The sequence below is a fragment of the Bombus terrestris genome, chromosome 12 (genome assembly GCF_910591885.1).
Source record: "Bombus terrestris chromosome 12, iyBomTerr1.2, whole genome shotgun sequence".
Lineage (NCBI taxonomy): Eukaryota > Metazoa > Arthropoda > Insecta > Hymenoptera > Apidae > Bombus > Bombus terrestris.
Genome location: NC_063280.1, coordinates 7,657,937 through 7,679,189, shown reverse-complemented (window position 1 = coordinate 7,679,189; position 21,253 = coordinate 7,657,937). Strand labels below are relative to the sequence as shown.

Genomic DNA, 21,253 nt, shown 5'->3' with positions numbered 1-21,253 from the left:
TGAACATTGGATGGAAAGATCGTGGATCAGTAGACTGCGGATGTTCGTGCGTCGTCGAGAAATTGAAATGCGTCAAAATGTACAGAATACTCGCGGTGTGTAAGAACGTGGTTCTTTAATTGCGTTCAGCAGAATTTGAATTTGCAAAGCAAGATTCGTTGATTTTCTCATTTTGATAAGGAGCACGATATCGCGGAAATATTTTTCATAGGCTAAGAAGAAGAATTCGAGTAAGATAGGCCAAGTTTAATGTAGGATAAATACGTCAGAACGATTAAATGTATATATAATTATATATACGTTGTTTTCCGGATATTCCATTTGCCAGAACGCACTGTATCGCAGCATTAGACTTCGTGCGTAGGCACCATCGAACAACACGAACTACGTGTATATCTTTCTTATAAGTATAAAACCTTAGATTGTACACTGTACATTCTTCGAAATTAGAAAGATACGTCTGTACATTTTAGAGACTTAGCCGGGGAATAAAAAAGAGCATCAAGATTATGGAAAAATACGTAGGCGTATAATTTTTATGGTACAATAGTTTCTATAATATTTTACACCTATATCGTTCTATCTAATCGTTCCTATCATAGATGGGAAAGATTAAACGAACACTATTATATATATATTACATAGTTTCTAAAAGCTTTTGAATTTTTCTGTGGCCTTTAAAAAAAAAATATAAAGATAAGAATGACATACGTCGTCGACCAAGGATAGTTCATCGGTAAACACTGTGCTATCCTTCCGCATCTGTATTAAAAAATATACGACCATCGGCGTCCTTGCAGCTGAACTTGTCCATTTCCTACCCCACAACCATAAACGTCTATCGAACTACCCCTTCGTTTATACCCTTGGAACCGGGTCGTTTGGCGTGTCATTGGAAAAACACGCGTAGCGACCCAATTCGTACCACGTCTCTCGAACCTGTCGCCAGTCGAATCCATCCTGAGCACGCAATGCGCTCATAAACATCCCGATTTACTCGTCGTTGTTAATCTTCGCGTGTCGCGTATAAAAATCAATTTCTATATTCAGGCTCCCGTCCGAGCAACAGCGACCCAGAAACTCGATCGGCCAAAATTTTCCATTGCCAGCCAGGATATCGGATCTCGTTTAGCAACACCGTTTATCGTACAACAGCACCTTTAAAGTCGGCCATTCAACGACGCGCAGCTTAGTCGTCTGTTCGTCAGCAGCCGCTCGACTGGTCGCTCGAGTTGTTAGGTATCACCGTGTGACATCCGCGTTTGTAACGCAATTGTCGGGGCGATAAGTCGTCGGAGTCCTGGATGTCGTTCACCACGGCTACCGTGTGCAGAGACTTCATGGACGCTTTCCTCTGAGCGTCCTTGTAGCCGGAGAAACTCGGCTTTGGCATCCAGTTCGTGCCGTAGGATATCGGCAGGATTTCTCTTCGAGATTCGTTGATCAGGTCGCTCGAGATCTCGGATCGACACTCGTCGCAGATGGAGCTGCCCTCGCTGTCGTTCATCGGCGCGTTCATCTTCTTCTCGATTAGCAGGGGCTCTTGTTGCGGCCAGTGTGCTTGCAGTACGGACGTTACGATACTGCATTCAAGTGGCAGATGGAATTCTTAAGGTTAGGATCCAAAAGTGGAAGGTGTTTAGGTTTGTGGATGTCGTTTTTAATCAAACAAAAACGATTCAACAACGAAGAGTAACAACGTGAAATTATTGGGATTATTCGTATTTAATTTTACAAGCGTTTGTTTGAAAACGTGCGAAATTTAGAAATTACAGTTTGAACGCGTTAACTAAAATTCGCGATCGCACTTGAATTAACGGTTGTTTGAGAATGTTCGTTTAACCACTTGGTTTCGTTGACGTTGTAGCGAAATACGCGAGATGTTTTTGAATTAAGCGAATTATTGCGCAATTTATGCATGATACGCGAAATTTAATTCGGCGTCTTCATTCGTTTATGGCACGTTTATGTTACGTTATACCAACCTCTTGAAACATGACTTTGCGTAACGTTTCACCATCACGAGCGCGTCCTTTGCTCCAGCCATAGATTCCGTGACCAAGTTCCACACTCGATTCGCGGAAATCGCGCAGCCTAAGACAGTTGTGGCGATCGACATCGATATCAACCAGCTGATCAAACCAGCTGACATTGCCGGCGGTTGCAACGGCGGAGGATAATAGGATGACCAAACTTGTTGCCACCACTGATAGGAGACGTCTCGATATTCCGATTCCTGAACGAAACAAACCCTTTCTAATTAGGAAACATATAGCAAACAGTCGATATACGAGAAATTCATCAACGAAGAGTTACAATCCAATGAGCATGATACTCCTATAAGACTCTTATAATTAACTCTTTTTAAATATGACTGTTTACAACAGTGTAAATAATTTAGACGACGTTAGTATACCTTTCAATGTATCGCAGCTGTCGGAGTAAAATATATAAAATTCGCGTGGCAGTCAATGCCTCTTAGATACTATAACATCATCATTCGATGATTCCTGATCTTTCCACGCGTCCTTTCATATAAATACGCCGTGTCAAATTTCACGTTAAAACTCGACGAATTTCCCAAATAACTCGATGCGGATTACGTTGTACGGAAAACGCCGTAAAATCGCGAGCAACGTCGTGGCCCTCGAAGGCCACGAACGCAACGATCGAATAGGTTACGCAAAGCTTTCGTAACTTACGTAACCCCAAGACGTCCAGACGCAGCAGTAGAGCAGCCTCTGCATCATCAGCCAGAGCCAGAAAACCGCGATAGCGACGACCCAGCTGACCAGCAGCTTCAATCAGAAACACGTCTAACGTTATCTTGGACGGACAATCCGAAACTAAGCGATACGACGATACCTGAAGACCTCTGTACACCATCGTCGAGGCTACGCTTTCAGCCAACCCGCTGCAACAGGGTGGATTTCTCCACAGAACGATCGCCATAGAGGTCAGAATTAAAAACGAGGGCAAGGTGTGGATGAAGTCCGGGCCAACGGCAATCTTGGCATACTCTCGAAAGACCTTGTGCTGCAGAAAGAGGATCTCGTGCGGCACGGAGAGCAGAGAAACGATCTGCGAATCGAGAGCGGTCAAACAGGACATCGCTGCGGAGGCTGTGCACCAGCCTGGTCACTGGTTATTTATTCACGCCAGCATCGACCACGATGGTTAGAGTTTTCGACGATAGAAACGTGACGTTGCGGCCGAAATGAACCGCGTCGCCGATCTTCCTCTATTTCTCCCCTCTTCGCTCTTGATCGGTAGGATCCGTTGATAGCGATCGAGGTTTCGACGAAAGCAATGGACAACGATAACGGAGTGACGTTTTTCGGGATGAGAAAATGAGGTTTCCGAGGGTTAAGAGGCAATATGGTACGGAGTAACCCTTCACGTCATTAGAGGATCGAGTATAATCCTCAAATATCGAGTTCTTATTAGCTAGATATTAGCTGGTCCGAAAAGTTTCTTTCGTTTTATGAGGAAATAATAGATGCGCAATATGTTGTATATTAATTCGTTGGATTACATGTGGTCCGTTTTATTTTATTTCTATCATTACGATCATACGTAAAGTTTCCTATTCTTCTGTTTAATATCTTTCGTTGGCTAACCTTTATGGGCTACTTTTTCATGTGACGATAACGTTACACCAGAGGGGTTAACACACGTAAAACACAGAGGAGAGAAACGAGCAGTTTCTGTTCGAAGATGGCAATATAACGGAGAAGAGATGTTTTTGTCGCCCAAGATGTATGCGTGAAGCGATACAAGTATGCGATATTGAATGATACAAGTAATACAAGATTGGCAAATACACAGGGAGACGAATATAACAGGTAATGGTAAAAAATTCGAAATAATATTTATTGACTAATGTGTATGCGAAAGTACATGATACATAGAAAAGTAGTCCGATATTTATACAATGATAAAACCACGTTCCTCGTAATTAACCTTTTACTTACAACGAAAGAAAAATGCGAATAATACAAAATCCTTGCCAAGGTATGTAACTTTCAGTCTGGCCGCCTTTATTTACAACTATGTACACGACGTACGCGATTCTTAGGGCAACTAACAGTCTATATAAGGAAGTAATCCGGTCCAACGAAGGATCCACATTTAGGGAAATCTTCCGGAGCGGGTACCATGTCACTCGTCTGTCCAACCTGAAGGATCACGTCCAACCCACGCGTCCATTCAGCTGCATGCTCGTCTCGTAACATCCAGTAACCTGAAGATTTAATCGAACAATCGTTTAGAATTAATAAATTAATGATTATTCGACATGAATAAAAATGATGAGATGATCGAAACCATCTTTCATTATACGTCCAGTCATCTGGTATTGTAACTTTCTCGACTAGAACATTTTTTCCACGATTATTTATAGGAAGAATTTTGAGATGGAAGAGACGAGACATTTTTCTGAGGGATCGAATCGAGAAAGGGCTAATGGAGCGAAAGAATATTTTCTTAGACGATAACAGACAAATGATGTATTACCTGGATTATCCGCTTTAAACCTGAGGGCAACTGCCCCGAATTTCGGAACAACTACGGTATCTTTAGCCACGGTGCAGTCGAGATTCCGAGAAAGCAGTTGACCTCTGTCGTCCAGGCTTTTTAACTCGTGCAGAGACACGCTGCGACCGAACTTTCTTGCACCCACTACGTAGAAAGTGTATCCGTGCAAGTGGTAGACCAAGTCGTCGAGACCGCCTTATAAGAGGGAGAAGGAGATGTTAAAAAATATTACGGAGAAAACTGATGTTTAGAAGCAATATGAAATACAAGGCAAAAATATCGAACTGATATGAAAATTCGAATCTCTCTCTCTCTCTCTCTCTCTCTCTTCTGGACATTTCTATTCCTCGAGGACTAAGAACGTACATCAATTTGAAAAAACAGAGATAAGTCACGTGCTTTTAAATAATTACTTTTCGAAATTTGCTGAGCGCTTTGAATCGAATTTTTATCATTTTCGAATGGAATTTGAAGCTCCAAGTGCATTTTATCGTTCGAGAAATTTCTCCAGTTACACCTTTTCAGTTTACGGTTATTTCTTTTGAATTTGCGAAACAAGCTCGAAAACAATAAATGAGAAAGTTGAAAGGTAACACTCGTCAACAACGGGAATGGAATTAAACGAAGAAATCGCGTTTCCGCTTATCGCGAAAAACAATCGTCCAGATGGAATAAAGTGGCGATCAATATACCCAGCCTCCGCGACGTAGAGAAATATGGATCAAGGTTCTTAACTCGAGGCAACGCTTCGGTGAGTTAATCCGGCTCGTTTCCTCGTCCGATCCTTCCAAAACAGTCCTTGGTGCCTTCTACGTACCCTTATATATTCGACTTTATTACACAATTATAATAAAATAATCGCGTAAAGGAACTAGTCGTAAACCTTTCTATTTTTACGAAGGAAAATTAAATATCGAAGATTATTGCCTCGAGTTGCTTACTCTTCGTTTCTCTACTCAATTTTCAAGAAAAAAAAAAAAATAATATTCGTCCCAATGCAAATAACTCGAAATTCGATTTTAAATCATACCGGTTCTATCGACGAATAGAAATCGATGAAGGATATTTTGAATCGTGAAATCACGATGTTTGACAAGTTAGATGGTCGAGGAAGGCTAGAAATATTTATTGCGGATGGACGCGCGAACGTTTGCCACGATGGTAACTGAAAGCCTAATTTCTCGTTTCATTTCATGACGAAACCTTAGAACGGTACACGTATGAGGTATCTTCCGTAAGACGTCGATGCGTGTTAATATAATCAACACGATATAGAGAAATGTTGGAACAAGAGGAAGCGTAATTTGTTTTTCTTTCCGCGATTTAGCCTATTTTCACGCTGACTCAACCAGTCGTTCAACTACGCGTTAGTCGTAGAGAATTTTTAATGACGCACATGAGCAGCGAAATGAGGAATCTTGTGTATTTTAAAATGTACGATGGTAGATGCTAAGAAAACAGAGAAGCTATTCCGCTCGTCGTTTCTTAGCGGTTCGTTTAAACGAGCTAACATTAGCGAAGGATGAATAGTTTCCTTCTCATTTTCGAGATCGCCTCGCTATCCTATATCGTATGTTGCTCTACGAAATTGCAAGAAGCAGGGAAAAGAAAGAAACGAGGATCATTTTTCTGAAATTTCGCTACGATGTTTCCGAGCAACGTGACGTCATCTCAAAGTAATCGAGCAATTACATTAGGAGGATTCAATTGGAATGGTATTTAATAGAAAAAATTGGATCACCCGATAAAAGCGACGAATTAAAGTTAGTTACCTTGATCGAGCAGAATGATCTCGACGGTCGCCCCGAGCGGTATATACCTCACATGAACACACTCGCAAACGTCCGAAGCGGTAGCGTCGCTACGGCGGCAGCGTCGCGACGACAACGACGCAGTTTCGTTGTTCTCGACACGAGCGTCGTCCTCGTCGGGGGTGGAAGAGCACATAGTCTCCTCGGAAACGTCGGCGCCCTGTGTCAACAGCGGTGACGACGGGTACGTGAACGTGGCGTTGTTCACGTTCAGAACTCTCATCTCCACGCCGCTGTTTCCTTCGATAACGTTAAATGCAACGAATTAAAATTAATTTCACGTGTACGAACAGCTTTCTTTATTTCTGAATATACAGCGTGTTCGGTTCGCGCGAGCACGTTCGAATACGACACGAAAAATTGTCGTAGACAAAAATCGTGCGATATCGAGCTATCAGATGTCGAGGACACGCTACGTTTTCGTTCATTTGTCCCTGCAAACAGCTTGAAACGTGCGAACGTTGCAGTCAAATCTTCGAATGGAAACCTGTATTTTTTATGACATGTAAATCACGTTCTGCGAAAATGTTTTTCAGTATGTTCACGTGTGATGGAATGTATAACGTGATATAGGCTGTAAAAAGTATATTCTACTTTCTCGCGTATACATTCAGAAATAGATAAGAACGTCGAGTAGACTGTCATCTTTTACTACGTTTGATGCGAATAAAACTATGAAATAACGCGGTATGAGTATAGCGATGACGTTCGTAAAGAGGATGCTAGCGAGAAATGAAATTTACATTCCTGCTATCGCATCTGATATCGTAGGAAGAGATCGCCTGGTTGAAATTTCTTAGAAATTACGAACCTTCGTGACACTCTCTTTCGTTACCTTGTCAGACGCGTGTTCCTCGTAATTATTGAAAGTAAAATAAGATGGTTAAGGTCAGACACACGAAGACCGCTCGTTAAGTAGTTTCAACGTCCGTGGACGTTGAAACGCAGACCGAAGTTGCCGCGATATGCGATAAACCCGGGATTAATAGTATCCGTTTTCTCTGCGGCATCGGTTAAACGTAACCTGTCCTCGATTTTTCATCGTTTAGCATATCGACCGCGTGCGTGTCAGTTTTCGCGCTTTCCCCGCGTGTCATTAAATCGAGTTATAGAGAACTGCACAGAACTGTGTACATTAAATCACGCTGTAACTTGAAAGTTCATTGGGAGAAAGAGAAACGAGGCGCGTGAGAAGAATCAGAAAGAAGAAACGGAGAGAAAAATCTCTTACGGTTATTCATTTTGATACGTCTTTGAAATATCCACGTTGATCTTACAGATTTTACAGAGCTTTTCCTCCAAAGGTAATTAAAGACACGCGTAAACCAATCTAACGATAATTCAAAGAAAATTGATAATTTTAATCGACGAAGAGTATTCACGAAACATGGTCGTGCGTTTCAAGAAAATTACTATTTATTTATTTATCGGTTGTTCGTCGCTTACCAACGATATCGCTCGTCTGCAGCTTGTAATTAATAGGCAAACGGATGGTGACGTCGGTTTTCGGTTGCCCTAGAGCAGCTGGTATCTTCCGCAATGCGTGCAATTCCGTCACGCACAGGCTCTCTGGATTTTCACACTTTGCCGCGGGGTTCGTCGTCATCGCCACTCCAACTTCCTCGGCTTCCGACTGTTCAGTAGCTTCCGCCACGGGCAACGGATCCTTCGTTGAACTTCCCTTGTATTCTAAGATCGCGGCACCGTTTATGGGACTGACCGCACATTCTTTCGACGTGTGCACGTTCATCCAGTAGGAAGCAACTCGCTTGTTCGCCTTCAGGACAAAATCTGCTCTCTCGCCTGCGATACATTTTGCAATTTTTCTGTATGTACCATGGTCTGCGTGTGTATAGTTACGAGAACGAAGCAGTAGCTGATCTATCGCTTACTGATAAAATCTTCGATCAATATCTTTTGGGAAGACAGAAAAGTGAAGTTCCCATAGTCTGAGAATCGCTCGCCTCGGCTCTTCGAAAGAAAGAAATCCGAAGAACTAAAGTTATAACTTTAATCTTATACATTTGTAGCGATTTTAATTGCTGCATATTCGTTGCAACAATTATAAATGCAAACATTTATGAATTTATGCATTTATGCGCAAGGGTGAGCAGCAGTGCAGAAATATGTAAAATAAATACACAAAAATAAAGTACACGCAATAGCTAGAAGATAAGGCACACTTTTATTCGTGTTTCGCCTTTTTATGCGACTTTCGGTAAATATATGAATTTTCATATCGATAAGCAACGTTTCGATCTTTAATTTCCATTTACTTTGGAAATTAGTCTGTTAGGATCTATATTATACAAGGTGTCCCAGTATTGATGGTACAACCTGGAGGAGGCGATCGTACATGAGAAAACGAGTGGAATATATGGAATAATATAAATTACAATCGAATGATATTTCAAATATTCGTCCGAGGTTTCGTTTTCGAGAAAATCGGCTTGACTATGCCGTGGTTAAACGGGTCTCGATACAAACTATTATTCACTTTACCCATTCACGTAGAAACGTACATATTAAATCAAAAGTTTACTCCGAGGTCTTGGACGATTAAGAAAGCGAAGAACGTTTTGGCGTTCGAAGAGCTAAAAACGAAGAATACGTTGGAAATCGTGCACGAAGAATTAATTGAAAAATTCAACTAACTCGAATAAGAGAGATTTATTCCACATTTTCGACTTATTTTCTCGTGTATTAGGTTGCCCGTCTTTTACAACGACGCATCTTTATCCAAACATGAAACCTAATCTGTCGAACATTGTGATCTTTATTCTGATAGAACCAAATGTGCATCCATTATTTCCTTATAAAACGAAAGAAACATTTTGGACCACCTAATACAATCACCCCTCTCGTTTTATTCCACCGATACTGGAACAGCCTGTATTTTATATACAGAGAATCGTGGCACACGGTGCATACGACAACACTCACCTTTCGCCAAAGTAATCGATGCAATTTGTCGTGGTTCCACTGGCTGGCCATCGAGAGCGATCAGAAGAAGGGGATGAGCATCGACGGAGATCGTTATTGGACAGGATCCAGCACCACCAGCGTTCGCAACGCGGAATCTGTGACGTCGTCCCGGGATAACTGTGAACCTGGTCAAAGGGACGTTGGGCCCATTTGGCTGCCGTCCCCTGCCATTCACCAAAAGGATCGCTGGTTTCGCGTGGCCGTCGGTGAACGTGATTTCGGTGGAATGTTGCCACTGGCTCACGAGAACCACATGATCCGAATCGTCGATATCGTAAAGAGCGCGATGAGGATCTTTGATATCGGCTTGCTTCACGATCAACGCGCCAAATATGCCATTAGTAACGTCGGCACCTACAAATTAGACGGGTTCCTTCTAATTCACTGTGACGTGGTTAATACAAATAAGAAGAAACAATTCGTAGATCCGTTACACTCGTATGGAAGTATCAATTTCTGCAAAGTATCGCTCACTGTAGTTTCACGAGCAGGCCTCGTTGCTAATAAAAAGACGATCCGAGTAATCGGAAATATGGTAATTTCGCTATCACGGTGTTACGATCGTTTGTAACTGGCGCACGAAAGTATTAATTACCCACCAGCGTGAGCATGCCATAGATGAGTTCCAGCTGAAGAAGCGCGGAATTTATATTGGAAGGTGGTGTAGCTCGGTATCGGGCACTGAGTGACCAGAGGCGCGCCGTCCATATGCGGCGTCTCGATCTGCGTTTGGCCTCGCCAGTGCATCGCCGCAGTTTTACCCGGAATCCGATTAATCACGTCCACTACCAAGATATCGTTCTCGCAAACCTGACAACCAAAGAAACATTCGGTATGCGTTAATTGGCTAGAGATAAATCTTGTTTCTTATCTGTAGCTAGTTTCCAAGAGTTTTTTTACAAGACCGCTATCTAAATAACGTACGATACGACAAAAACAAAGTACGAATGCTTGTCCGAGCATTCGCGCGAAACCTCGGTCTTTTGGGATACAAGTTGCGCCAACAGATACGATAGCAGAGAAGATAGCAATTATCCGTAAGCACGTGATACGACGTACGAGTAAAAATGGCAAATGTATTTGAGAAACCAACATAAATTGATTCGAAACGGTTGTCAGAGGAGAGAAAGTCAAAGTGATTCTGCATAGGCAACTCTAATGTCTGTTTCTCCGACAAAGGAATCCTTCGGTGTAGTTTCCAATTCTTCGGTCTTCTTCTTCTTCTTTTTCTCGAATTCTTCGGTTCTCGAATTCCGTCATCGAATTCTGAATTTTCCACTTCGATTTTTGCAACTGCGGTGTATTTCACCATGTCCGTATTCGTCACCTATAACCTTGAAATTCTCCGCTTGGAATTCTATCGGACGGGACCCTCTATTTCAATTTCTATCGCAGCCAAGCTCTTTATTTTAATTCATACAACCCCTTTGGTCGCTCGCTTCGATTTCTATAACCCCCGGGGTCCCCTATTTCTGCTCATATGACGCCGGAAATCCACTATTTCAATCTCTATAACCTTCAAGTTCTTTATTCCAACTTTTACGATCGCCAAGTCCTCTACTTCGACTTCTATAACCCCGAGCTTCTCTGTTTCTTATGATTTTTTATGGCTTCGGCATCCTCTAACTTCACGGTCACTCGGTACCGACTTTCTCCTTACAAACCGCGGCAAAACCTCGATTATCGGAATATTCCTGGAATATTTAAGGACTGTAGCTTTTAATTTAAAAAATCGAGACGCAAGGATAGAAATTGAAAAAGATGGCTAAATTTTTATTCGAAGGTCTTCCCATTTAATACCGATATTTACCAAACAGTTCGAAACGATCCTCTTTCATCAAAAAAAGAAAAAAAAGAGAGAGAGAAACAAACCGAATTTATTCTATTTTCTGAACAATTAGTTCCATTGACCAAGATTTCGCGGCATAAACGTTTCGAGTGATCTCCCACGAATCGATTCGTCGCAACTCTTCCCTCTTCCTTTCCCTTTCAACTTCGTTTCGATATTCGTAAGAAACTTTCGAGAAATACCTGAATGATGGGGCCAGGCAGCTGACGATTCGCCGTGAGGATCCCGCGTCTTTGTCCATCCGCCGAGACGCAGTGATCGGACAAACATGCCGTTTCGTTGTGTGGACAATCGCCGCACGATCTATGGAGCAGAGATTGCAAACAATGAAGAAAAACAGGTAGCTGTGTAAATCATAAAGATTACAGTCGGAGCGTGAACGATAGGACAGCGAGTAGCGGCGCGAAAGATTTCCGCATTTCAGCGCTCGAGGAATTGCGTAACAGTAGTTCGTGTTGGTAACTCGGTCGGTGATTCTGATGAAAATGATCACTGGACGCGGGAATCGTTGCGTCGCTGATATAACTAAACGTACAGCACTATAACGCGATATGATGCGGAAAACGGTATCCTTGACGCGTATTTACTGCAAATTACGTGCAAAATGTATGCATATATTTATCGCGAGCCACTTTCAAAACTTGAAACCTCGAAGCTGAATAATAATTTTTGAAGTTGAATCAAACGATATCTTTTTCGAGAAGTTAGGAGAATTTTTCTGGCAGACGAGGCGTAAAAGAAATGTGAAAAAATTGCAATTGGTCGAGATCACGAAGGAACGAGCGAGTGCCGCATTTTTTCAACTTTTTTCTCTGGCGTAATGAGAATTTAAACCTGTTAAATTTCGACGTGTTCTATAAACAACGGTTTCGTATATAAACCATATATAAACGTTGCACACGTATTGTGCATTAACGTGTATTGTGCATTATTGTGTATTAAATTTTCATTACAAACTCAGACGAAAAAGGTTGCACAATGCGACCTTTATGTTTCTCTTCGCGATTCCGATCGATTGCAAGTTTCTGAAACAATTTTTTCATACGTCACTTGGCAAGCTAATCCTCTTAGCTTCTCGAGAGAAACGAAGTCGTTTGATCCAATTTTCAAAAAGTTTCGAAAGATGTTGCCACCGGTTTGAAAGTCACCTGATTTACATTATGGAAACGATCGGCCAATATTTTCCCCCTTGTCCTTGCTTTTTGCATGATAAGGAGATTTAGCCGAGTGTCGATAGAAATTTGTAGTATACAGAGTGTCCAGGGTTTAACGGTCAAACATTATCGATGTTTTCTACGTATACGGTTAATCGTATTTTTATGCTCCGACGTTTGCAAGAAACATCGAATGACCCGTATTATACGTAACGTTCTTCTGCTTGATCCTCGTCACCGACACATCGTGATCGCTAAAACCTGGGATACCCTGTACATTTATTACATTTTCTTATAACTTTTTTAACACGTTCGCGGCCACCGATGCGTGCATCGCGACGAAATATTACGTTCAGTTGTAAATAATAAAATGGAGAAAGAGACAGATGATAATCTTACTTGCTAAGCGACTGGAACACTTCCAGAGTGAGCTTCAATCGACAAATCATTGGCCAATCCAAATGGTGGCATGGTCTGTCGCAGGAGAGGAATATTTGTTCTATAATAAACATAAAAGCAAGAAAATAAATCATCGTGTAAGATCGATCGAGCAAACACATCCGCCCATTGCTGTCGTTACTTTTAACACGATTTCTCTGAAAATTTCCCTTAATCCATTAATTATCGCGTTTCCACTTTGACAACTACGAGAAGGAAAATTGCTACGAATTTCACGATCCTCGAGATTGGATCTCGGATGAACGGAATTACGTATTTTTCTCTGTCGATAGAATCACGTGATTTTCCGATCGAGCGATCAAAGATTCTGTCGGATGGAAAAGATCGGTCGAAATTCTGTCTGGCGTAGCTGTGCGAAGGAAAACGCGCAGAACGAGCACTTACTGGGCCTGTAATTGTTCACGTGCAAAAAGGTGGCCGCAGCCGCGATCGTGAAGACGACCACGAGAAATCGTAGACCGTAGGTGGCCAGCATCATCGGCAAGTCGGCACTCGTTGACGCGCGCATCGTCTACCCGAATTGTTATGCAACGATAACAGCAGGTGACTGCATTCTTTGCAGGATCATTCGACTCAGAAAGTCTGAGAAGCAACCTAAGCTAGTTGCTTAGACCTCTGATGTATCGCAGTCGTGTTTAGTTTTGACCATGCGCGCATGAAATTATAAAAATCAGGCAAAACGATTATTGGAAGTAGACGAAACAAAACGAATATTAAAGGATGATCGATCGAGAACGTCGGATGAAACAGGAATTATGAAGGAGCGGAGGGGAGAGTTGGTTGATTACGAGGATGAATTTTCAAGCAGCTGAAGATGACGGTGAATCGATAGCCAGCGACGAAATTCTGATGTCAGCACGGAGAAAGTGAACCACGTGGAGAAAAAGAGCGAAAGGAATAATCGTTCGGCTGAAGATGAAAGTCGGAGCTGTTTGACTTCTGCTCGCGTGGCTAGCTAAGCAAATACGCTCGATTCCCGAATTTCTTTTTTCTCTTTTCTTTTCTTCGCCTGGAAAATGAGAAAGAAAATGAAATTCGGAAGATATATACTTTGCAGATTATTACGTACGAAGGTAAAGCAATGTAAAAGATGATGTAACGATGTATTTAACGATGTTGCCTCGATGTAAAGATTACGATTAGCGAGATGTTCCTTTAGCGGCCTGCTAGACAGAGCGAATGCGATTGGTTGCTTTAATAAAAGAGAATGTTACTACTTTTTACAAGTCGGTATACTGAAAAACTTTCTATTAATTCTGTTAAGCAACTTTCACTCGATCACGATGAAAGAGATATTTTGATAACTCGTGAAACAGAAAGAAAACGTTCGTGGTCCGCGTAATTTCTCGTCGAAGAACGAACGATTTTGAGAAAATGAGCGAACCATTGCCAAGGAAGAGGAGAAACGGATACTTCAAAATGACCGGTTTTACTGCCGGCAACGTAGATGATGTAATTTAATGAATTTTCTTTGCGAGTAAGAAAGTAAGCAGGAAAGAAGGTTGAATAACGTCCGAGGAAGATGCACGAAGGCCATCTAATCGCGTTCCCCATTAAATCCAGCCGTTATCATTACGTAAAAATTTGTATAATCTTCGCGTAATAGAGTCCCATCGTAACGTGATTGAACCGCGCGTCCGGCATAACTCGAATCGCCCAGCATTCCTATCCAGTTAGCTTCAAATTAAAGTTACTCCACTGTGTACTTATATAATTGCGCTAATTTCGATCAAACCGACAGGCAACGAGAACATTTTTTCCTCGAGGCAAGAAAGAACGACGATGTAGTTTCCAACTGGCGTGTTGTTTCCAAGGAATAAAATAAAAGACTCGCAGGCGCAGTCAATTCGCCAGTCTGCTCGCGAGAAAGACACGAAGCGAGATGAGATTAATCGATCTTGATATTTAGATTTCAGCGAAAATGACTTGTTTCGATTCGGTTTCACTGGAAAGTCGTTACACCAAGGAAAAAGTAAAAAAAAAGAAAAGGAAAATAGCCGAGAGATTTCTATCGAACTTCACTGGATGTATAAAGGGATTCCAATGAGAGGACGAAGAATTTTCGTTCGATCGAAGAGGGACGTTTCGAAGAGATTATAACTTTGACAAGTGGCAGGTAAATGCAACGATTAAATCGATGGTATGGAAACCCATATCAAACCTGAACAAGGCACGTGTCAGCTCGTGAACACCGTTACGCTTTCTGATGTACAACTGAGTAGGCCGAATTTTCGTAGCCAGAACTAAACTCGGGTCCTCTCTCTTCCTCTGACTTTCCCTTTCTCTTGTTGCCTTTTTTCACAGGCCACCACGTGCCACATCTAGATCGATTATCGACACCTTTTCTTTTTATTTATCAGGACCAATCCGTACACGAGGAAAACAAAGGCGATACGATTGTTTGTTATTTTCACAGAACGTCGCGATAATAAACCGTACCGTCACTTCGCCTCGTCCGGAATCACGTAAAAGACTGTAACAACGAACGACTTCCATTTTTTCTTTCGACTTTCTATTTGGATTAGAGAAGGATCGCGCGCACTGTTGTTGTCTGGTTTTTTAGTCAACAAGTATCAATCCGCGTGAAATGGAGAATTATATCTACATGACACAAAAAGTCAATTTGGAATCAAAAACGACGTCTATAGGAATCTAAAAAAGTAAAACGTTAGTTAGTTACTCGACCATTTCTTCGCTTTCTTTCAACAACAACGATTAAATGGAACAGAGAAACGAAGTTAAAAGAGAAACAAGCGATTTATTTCGTAAATGAAATATGCTAGTCGTGTGAATATATAGGCTAATCAATTTTGTAATCGTACGTAATACATCGTAAGAATTTTATCAACCGGGACTATTACTATGATTTAATCGTCATAGCTGTCTGAAAGTCAGTGGTCAATTACGTAACAATTATAGCAATCGCCGTTGACCGATAGGAAAATTTGATTCGCGTGAGCCGCGTCGATTAAAACTTGCGTAACGTCCGCTCCATATAGTCGAACGGAGCAAAACTTGAAAAAGTTGGATCATTCGAGTAAACGTTCAATCTGTGCACCGAACTGACATTTCCACCGCTAAGCAAATAACCGGTGAAGGATCCTGCGAAACGACCGATAGAAGACCATCTCGACCGCGTAACTTCCGCGTTTCGCAAAACTTCAATCCGATGTACTCGGATAATGGAACGGTGGAAGATTTTGATTAAAAATTCGATCGAATGATGTGCACGAATTGAAAATGAAAGGTAATGATGGCGACGATGAAAGTAATCGAAGAAGAGTAGAAAAAGTCTAGTCCGAGTGCCGGGCGAAGATACGAAAAATGAAAATGTCTAACACGACCCAGATAGTGGGAGCAATGAAAAATTCCAATTAAAAATTCAATAATACAGCGAACTATTAAAACGGCGAATGGAATAACAAATCGAATGAACGATAATACAAGTGAAAATGAGAAAAAGAATAAAAATAGTTGCGATGTAGAAACGATGAAGACGATGATGAAAAAACAAAGAGAAATTGACAGTTTCACTACACAGATACCAATTCAACACGATCGAGCCAGAACGAGAGAGGAGACAAGACACTGTCACGGTTCTCGTGGACGACTGACGAGCAGCCAGCAGTTTTGGCAGAAATTTCATTGCCAGAACTGGAAATAATCTCCACCCCTCTCTATCTGACCTTCCATTCCCCCCTCTGCCTCTGCGTGACTGTATTTCGTGTATTTCCATTTTCTTCTCCTCTTTTTTTTTTCAACTCTACGCTCTCGTTTAGTCATCGTCGTGGCTGTCTCACGATAGTCAACGATTGGATGGAGATGATAATACGACGGTCGGTATCGTAGTTGCCCCCTCTTGGCTCTTTGAAATCGTGCGACCATCCGTATGTCGAATATGTGTCAGAGACGGCGATATGGCGAGTGAAAGTTGGCCTGAAGGGAGCTGGTAGAGGAACCACTTCACGCCCCGTGTGTGTATCTTACCTTTTCTCTGATTACCTTTACTCACGCATATACATTTATCTATCATTTTTCATTCTGCATTTTTCCATCCACCTGCGAGATACGTTTCTGCCTTCTTCTAGATATTTACCTTTCCCCTTTCTATTTGTTTTATTTACTTTCGCTGTTTCTTTTATCGAATACCAGCATCGAAGAATTTCATCGATTAGGTGGTCGCGTGTCCTACAAACTTCTTGGCATTTGGAAGCTGCAACCGTGATTTACGAGTTCTATATCTCCTAGCGAGTTAATCAGCTGCTCCTTAAATCCAATGGATTAATCCCCATCGCTTCTGAACTTTTGAACCACGGGATACGTGACTCTTTCTCTTACTCTCTCAATCCGTCAGGCTCCATCCCTGTTTGCATCCAACTCTGTGCAACTGTATCTGTATACGTTTCAACTTGAATATCTCCACATCTATCTCTGCTTTGTAGTTACAAACTGCTTTATGTATTTCTGCTTGCATATCGACATCTGTCTCCGTCTTCGCGATTACACGCGCATCCGTCTCTATTCGTATACCTATATTTATCATCAAGCCTGGTCAGTCCGTTAGATCGATTGCTACGAAACAAGCGTGGCTGTTCGAGTCTGGCAAATACGAATCATTGTCCGTTAGCTATGACTTTTCTTCTATCTTCTTTCGTTACGCCGATATCGAAATTTAGACGGTATCGTTTGACGGTAATCGAGAAAACTTTTATGCAATTCTCCAATTTATCGTCGCCTTTGATTTATATTTTTAATTCGCCCGTTTCCTTCGTAATCCTTCACGGTATCCTTCGCGGTTTCATCTCGGTATCCCTCCTCTTCTATCGCTGTGCAACTGTCTCTGTCGATCTCCATCTCTGTCTCTTTCACTGAGCAGACCGCGACGGGTCCAAGAGATTTCGATTTCGCTTTCGCTGATGCTGGCGAAGGGAATTCCAGGTTGTTTGCTCTGCCCACTCGCGAAGCGAGTACCGTTCTGCCAGCTGAATACCGCCTTGACACTTTCTACTTGTTACACCGATTTGTTTAGCTAGTTAAAAAAAAACCCCGCTAATTAATAAATCGCTGTTGCGATAAAACTGTCGTAATTTGTTACTTATTCGGAAAATAACGGGGTCACGACGTTTTCCACCAGAGGGATCGCACGTGGAGAATTTATGATCTCTCGATGAGATATATAGAGTCGTGATATACCTGGTAAGCGTTTAAACGAGCGCCAATTATCCAACGAAAGCTTTGAAGAAAATGATCGTACGACTCGAATATTGTCTATTTGATACTTGTTAACGCGATTTCTAATTGCCAATTATAAAATATCGTCTCTGAGATGAAATAAAAGATCGTGTTCTATTCGAAAGAGATCGACGTTTGGATTTGTTACACGTCTATTAAACAGATGTTTACACAGTCCGACTTACCACGTATCTCATGTAAAGTTTCTAAAAAAAGATGCTCTTAAGATCAGAAATTTCTAATATTGAAATAAGTACGTGTAACCCAGACAACATACGCAATGTCGCTGCAACGAGCTTACTCCGCTTCGCAGGATAGAATCATCCCGATCATCGATTTCTCTTGTTGATACTATTTTCTCGTCGCGACGAACGGATAGTCATTAATCATTGGTTGCGGTATGTTCTGAATTAATTCCAGTAATTTGCCGTACATAGTTATATTCGTGGTAGAGCGACCTATATATCGATAATTATTTACGAGACGAAAGCGTCTGAAATGCCTGTATAAAGTTAGACGCGGAAATGCAGCGAGCTACGAACTCAAAGATGTCTTTTCCTTTTGTCGCCGTGGTGTTTCGTTTCCAAGACGGTAGAGCCGTTAGAAAGCCGATCGATGAAATGGATACCAACGCGCGCGTTTTAAGTTTCACCAAGGATCGCTTAACGTCTCTTTAATTGACCTCTATCGCACATAAAAGCGATTTCCCCGTTGATACAAGAAAATGGACTAACAGAGAAAGAGTTAGAAAACTGTATAAAGAAAAAGGTACAATAAAATATCGCGAGGCGTTCATGCGTGAGTTGGGAACAATCGCCTTACGATGTTCGCTCGCTTTCACTTCACGCTGCAGGGATGTCAAAGCTGCGTTCTTCTTTCTGTTAACGAGCTTCTGTCGTTTACGGTCTTTCGTCGAGCAAAACCTCGAGCTTAGGATCAGCGACGCGTCTTTATTATAAAAAGAACGTACAGATGAAGAAAAACTTTCTTCCTCGTGGAGTTATGCAACCTGTTGCGAATTACTTTCCCCGAAAGCAAGTTTCGATCGATTGTCGTCCTGTTTTTAATTATTCTCCAAAATGACTCCATCGTTCGCTTTCTTCCTCGGGAAAGAAAGTGATTTATCGTTGGGTATTGCGAGAACACGAATCGATTAAACTTTCCTCTAACCTTTCTGGTGGCCACGAATAAAAGACCGGGTGTCGAGGAGATCGTAGAGCGAGTTTGCAGAAGCCTGTGTACCGTTTAGATGTTCGATATCGTTGCTCGAGGGTGAAAGTAAGTATTCATGTACGAATAAAGGATAATGGTCAGTGTGTATAAGCAAGGAAAGAAATTGGCACGAATGGTAACAACTAGTACGGGACAGGAGTTTAATGTCGTAGAGCAACCGATATCAAAAGCGGAAGAAAGCGAAGATGCTACGTATTGGGATGAGAAACGGATGGGAACGATACGACGCGCTTTCTCGCGCAACTTTCGACCATTTCGATCAACGTATGCGTGTTTACAGCTTCACTCGCGTTGAGATGTTGGTGCCCTAAGATATTCATTGGAAGAAATGGAAGAGGAAGATCGATTTTCGCAAGCTTTAGTTCCAATTTATATCGACGAAGTTAACAGTTCCTTTTTTCAAGTTCGTGTTCGCCTATTTACTTCCTTGTCTGATAATGGGAAAGATACCGACGATGCTTTTCGAAGATAAAAATACTAAAAAGTTATTAGGCTGTGCGGTATGTTCCGAAAATACAGGAAACTTGAAAATATATCGGAGCGTTGCACGTGCAAAGATATTTTGATAGATGTCGGAGATAGTTTCAGTTTCGTAATAAAACGAGTTACGATATTAAATGGTAGGATGAACTGACACGATGCCACCAGTTGAATCGCATCCCGCATACATAACGGTTATTTCACTTTTTTTTTTTCTCTTAATAATATCGTAGCTATAATTACTCGTTGTGAATGGATATCCTTACGTAGCGATATCTGAGTTGCTGAATCTTGGCTCGGGGTCATTCGCCTCGGTGAATTCGACGCGAAATATTTGTTGCTTTATGTCGACGATTTCATATGAACGCAACTCGGTTGCACGTTCGATAAGCACGAAGTATCAGTGTTCCTGAGTGTTTACATCTTTCGCTACGTATCTTCCTATTTTCCTCCTCACCGTGATTTTCGAATTTTACGAAACTTTGATTAGGACGCTTTGCATAATTCTCAAACTTCCAAATAAGTATCGTTTGCATTGGTACAATTCTAGAGAGCAACAAAGAGGACAGAGCAGGGACAAACACCACGTTAATTAGGAAATGATCACTTCGAAGATCTATCGTAAAAAGGATTACAATCGCTCGCACACTACGAATACATAAATCTCACGCTGAAATTGGAAATTCGACTTGAACGAGATGAGGAGTAAAATCATGAAAAGAATCGCCTGCAGTGATTCGAGTAAATCCATTTTCACCGTGTATTCGCAACAAAAGTAGCCATTCTCCTAATTCATTTCACGCATAATAAATACGACGAACGTTACTTTCCACTTTCGTGTAGTCGATCTTCAGCAACACGTGACACGCGTATTTTGATTAATTATCGATCTTCCGAGAAATGAAAGAAAGAACGAAATTATGAAAAAATACACTAACCTGGTATAGGCGTCAAGTAGATGATGGTTGCGACGACGGAGCTCAGGCCGACGAATACAGCGAGCCTGAAGAACATCGTTGACGAACTCTGGTCTCGGTTCAAGGATCCTGTGTGTTCAACGACGACGTGCACTCGGCTCAAATACCAACGAAGGATCGAAACGATCAACAGGCCGAACTAGCCAGTTTCGTGGCCGCGGATACACTAGGCTACCACGATACAGGCAAGTTCATTGCCAGAGAGAGAGTTGTATGCCGATTAAAAAGAAAGATCTTTCGACTGCGGAAACATACGTTTACCAGCTCGGTTGCGCGCGCTTCCGACACTTTTTGCTCTTGCATAAAGAATTTATCTGTCGCGAAACACGTGAAGACTGTTCGACGATCGCTCGATGCTTCGTATGCGGCTGAGTGCTGACAACGACGATGATTCTCGAAAGGGAATGTTGCACTGAACCGCACGAACGAAAAAGGCTGCGTGTACGAAAGGATGTTGATATGTAATAAGGAAGTGAGTATTGCCTTCAGTTTCGTATCTTAGTTATCGAATTACTTTACACGAAATTCCTCGTACGC

At 41.8% G+C, this 21,253-nt stretch overlaps 1 protein-coding gene across 3 annotated transcripts; it reads right to left on the bottom strand.

The window, feature by feature from the left end:
• Window positions 1-3,852: 3,852 nt before the first annotated feature.
• On the bottom strand, window positions 3,853-21,195 carry LOC100642533 (laccase-4). Of its 3 annotated transcripts, none has more exons than XM_003399809.4 (10): window positions 16,340-16,481; window positions 13,179-13,409; window positions 12,735-12,834; window positions 11,364-11,484; window positions 9,932-10,142; window positions 9,291-9,686; window positions 7,794-8,150; window positions 6,309-6,587; window positions 4,516-4,731; window positions 3,853-4,243 (listed from the first exon to the last, which is right to left on the bottom strand). In XM_003399809.4, the coding sequence occupies exons 2-10, from the start codon at window positions 13,300-13,302 to the stop codon at window positions 4,092-4,094; spliced, it is 1,956 nt and encodes a 651-aa protein (XP_003399857.1). In that variant the 5' UTR covers window positions 13,303-13,409; window positions 16,340-16,481; the 3' UTR covers window positions 3,853-4,091. The 3 variants fall into 3 exon arrangements, with proteins under 3 accessions (XP_003399857.1, XP_020721681.1, XP_012170495.1); XM_020866022.2 differs by lacking the exon at window positions 16,340-16,481 and adding an exon at window positions 14,956-15,435; XM_012315105.3 differs by lacking the exons at window positions 13,179-13,409; window positions 16,340-16,481 and adding an exon at window positions 20,678-21,195.
• Window positions 21,196-21,253: the final 58 nt, after the last annotated feature.

Bases quoted from the DNA above. Each gene is read 5' to 3' on its own strand.
- LOC100642533 (XM_003399809.4), bottom strand. From the start codon at position 13,302: ATGCGCGCGTCAACGAGTGCCGACTTGCCGATGATGCTGGCCACCTAC. The intron at 10,143-11,363 runs GTATTTCTCGAA...TTTGGTTGTCAG, and splicing joins TGCCTGGCCCCATCATTCAG to GTTTGCGAGAACGATATCTT. The intron at 6,588-7,793 runs GTAAGCGACGAA...ACGTTATCGAAG, and splicing joins GCAGACGAGCGATATCGTTG to GAAACAGCGGCGTGGAGATG.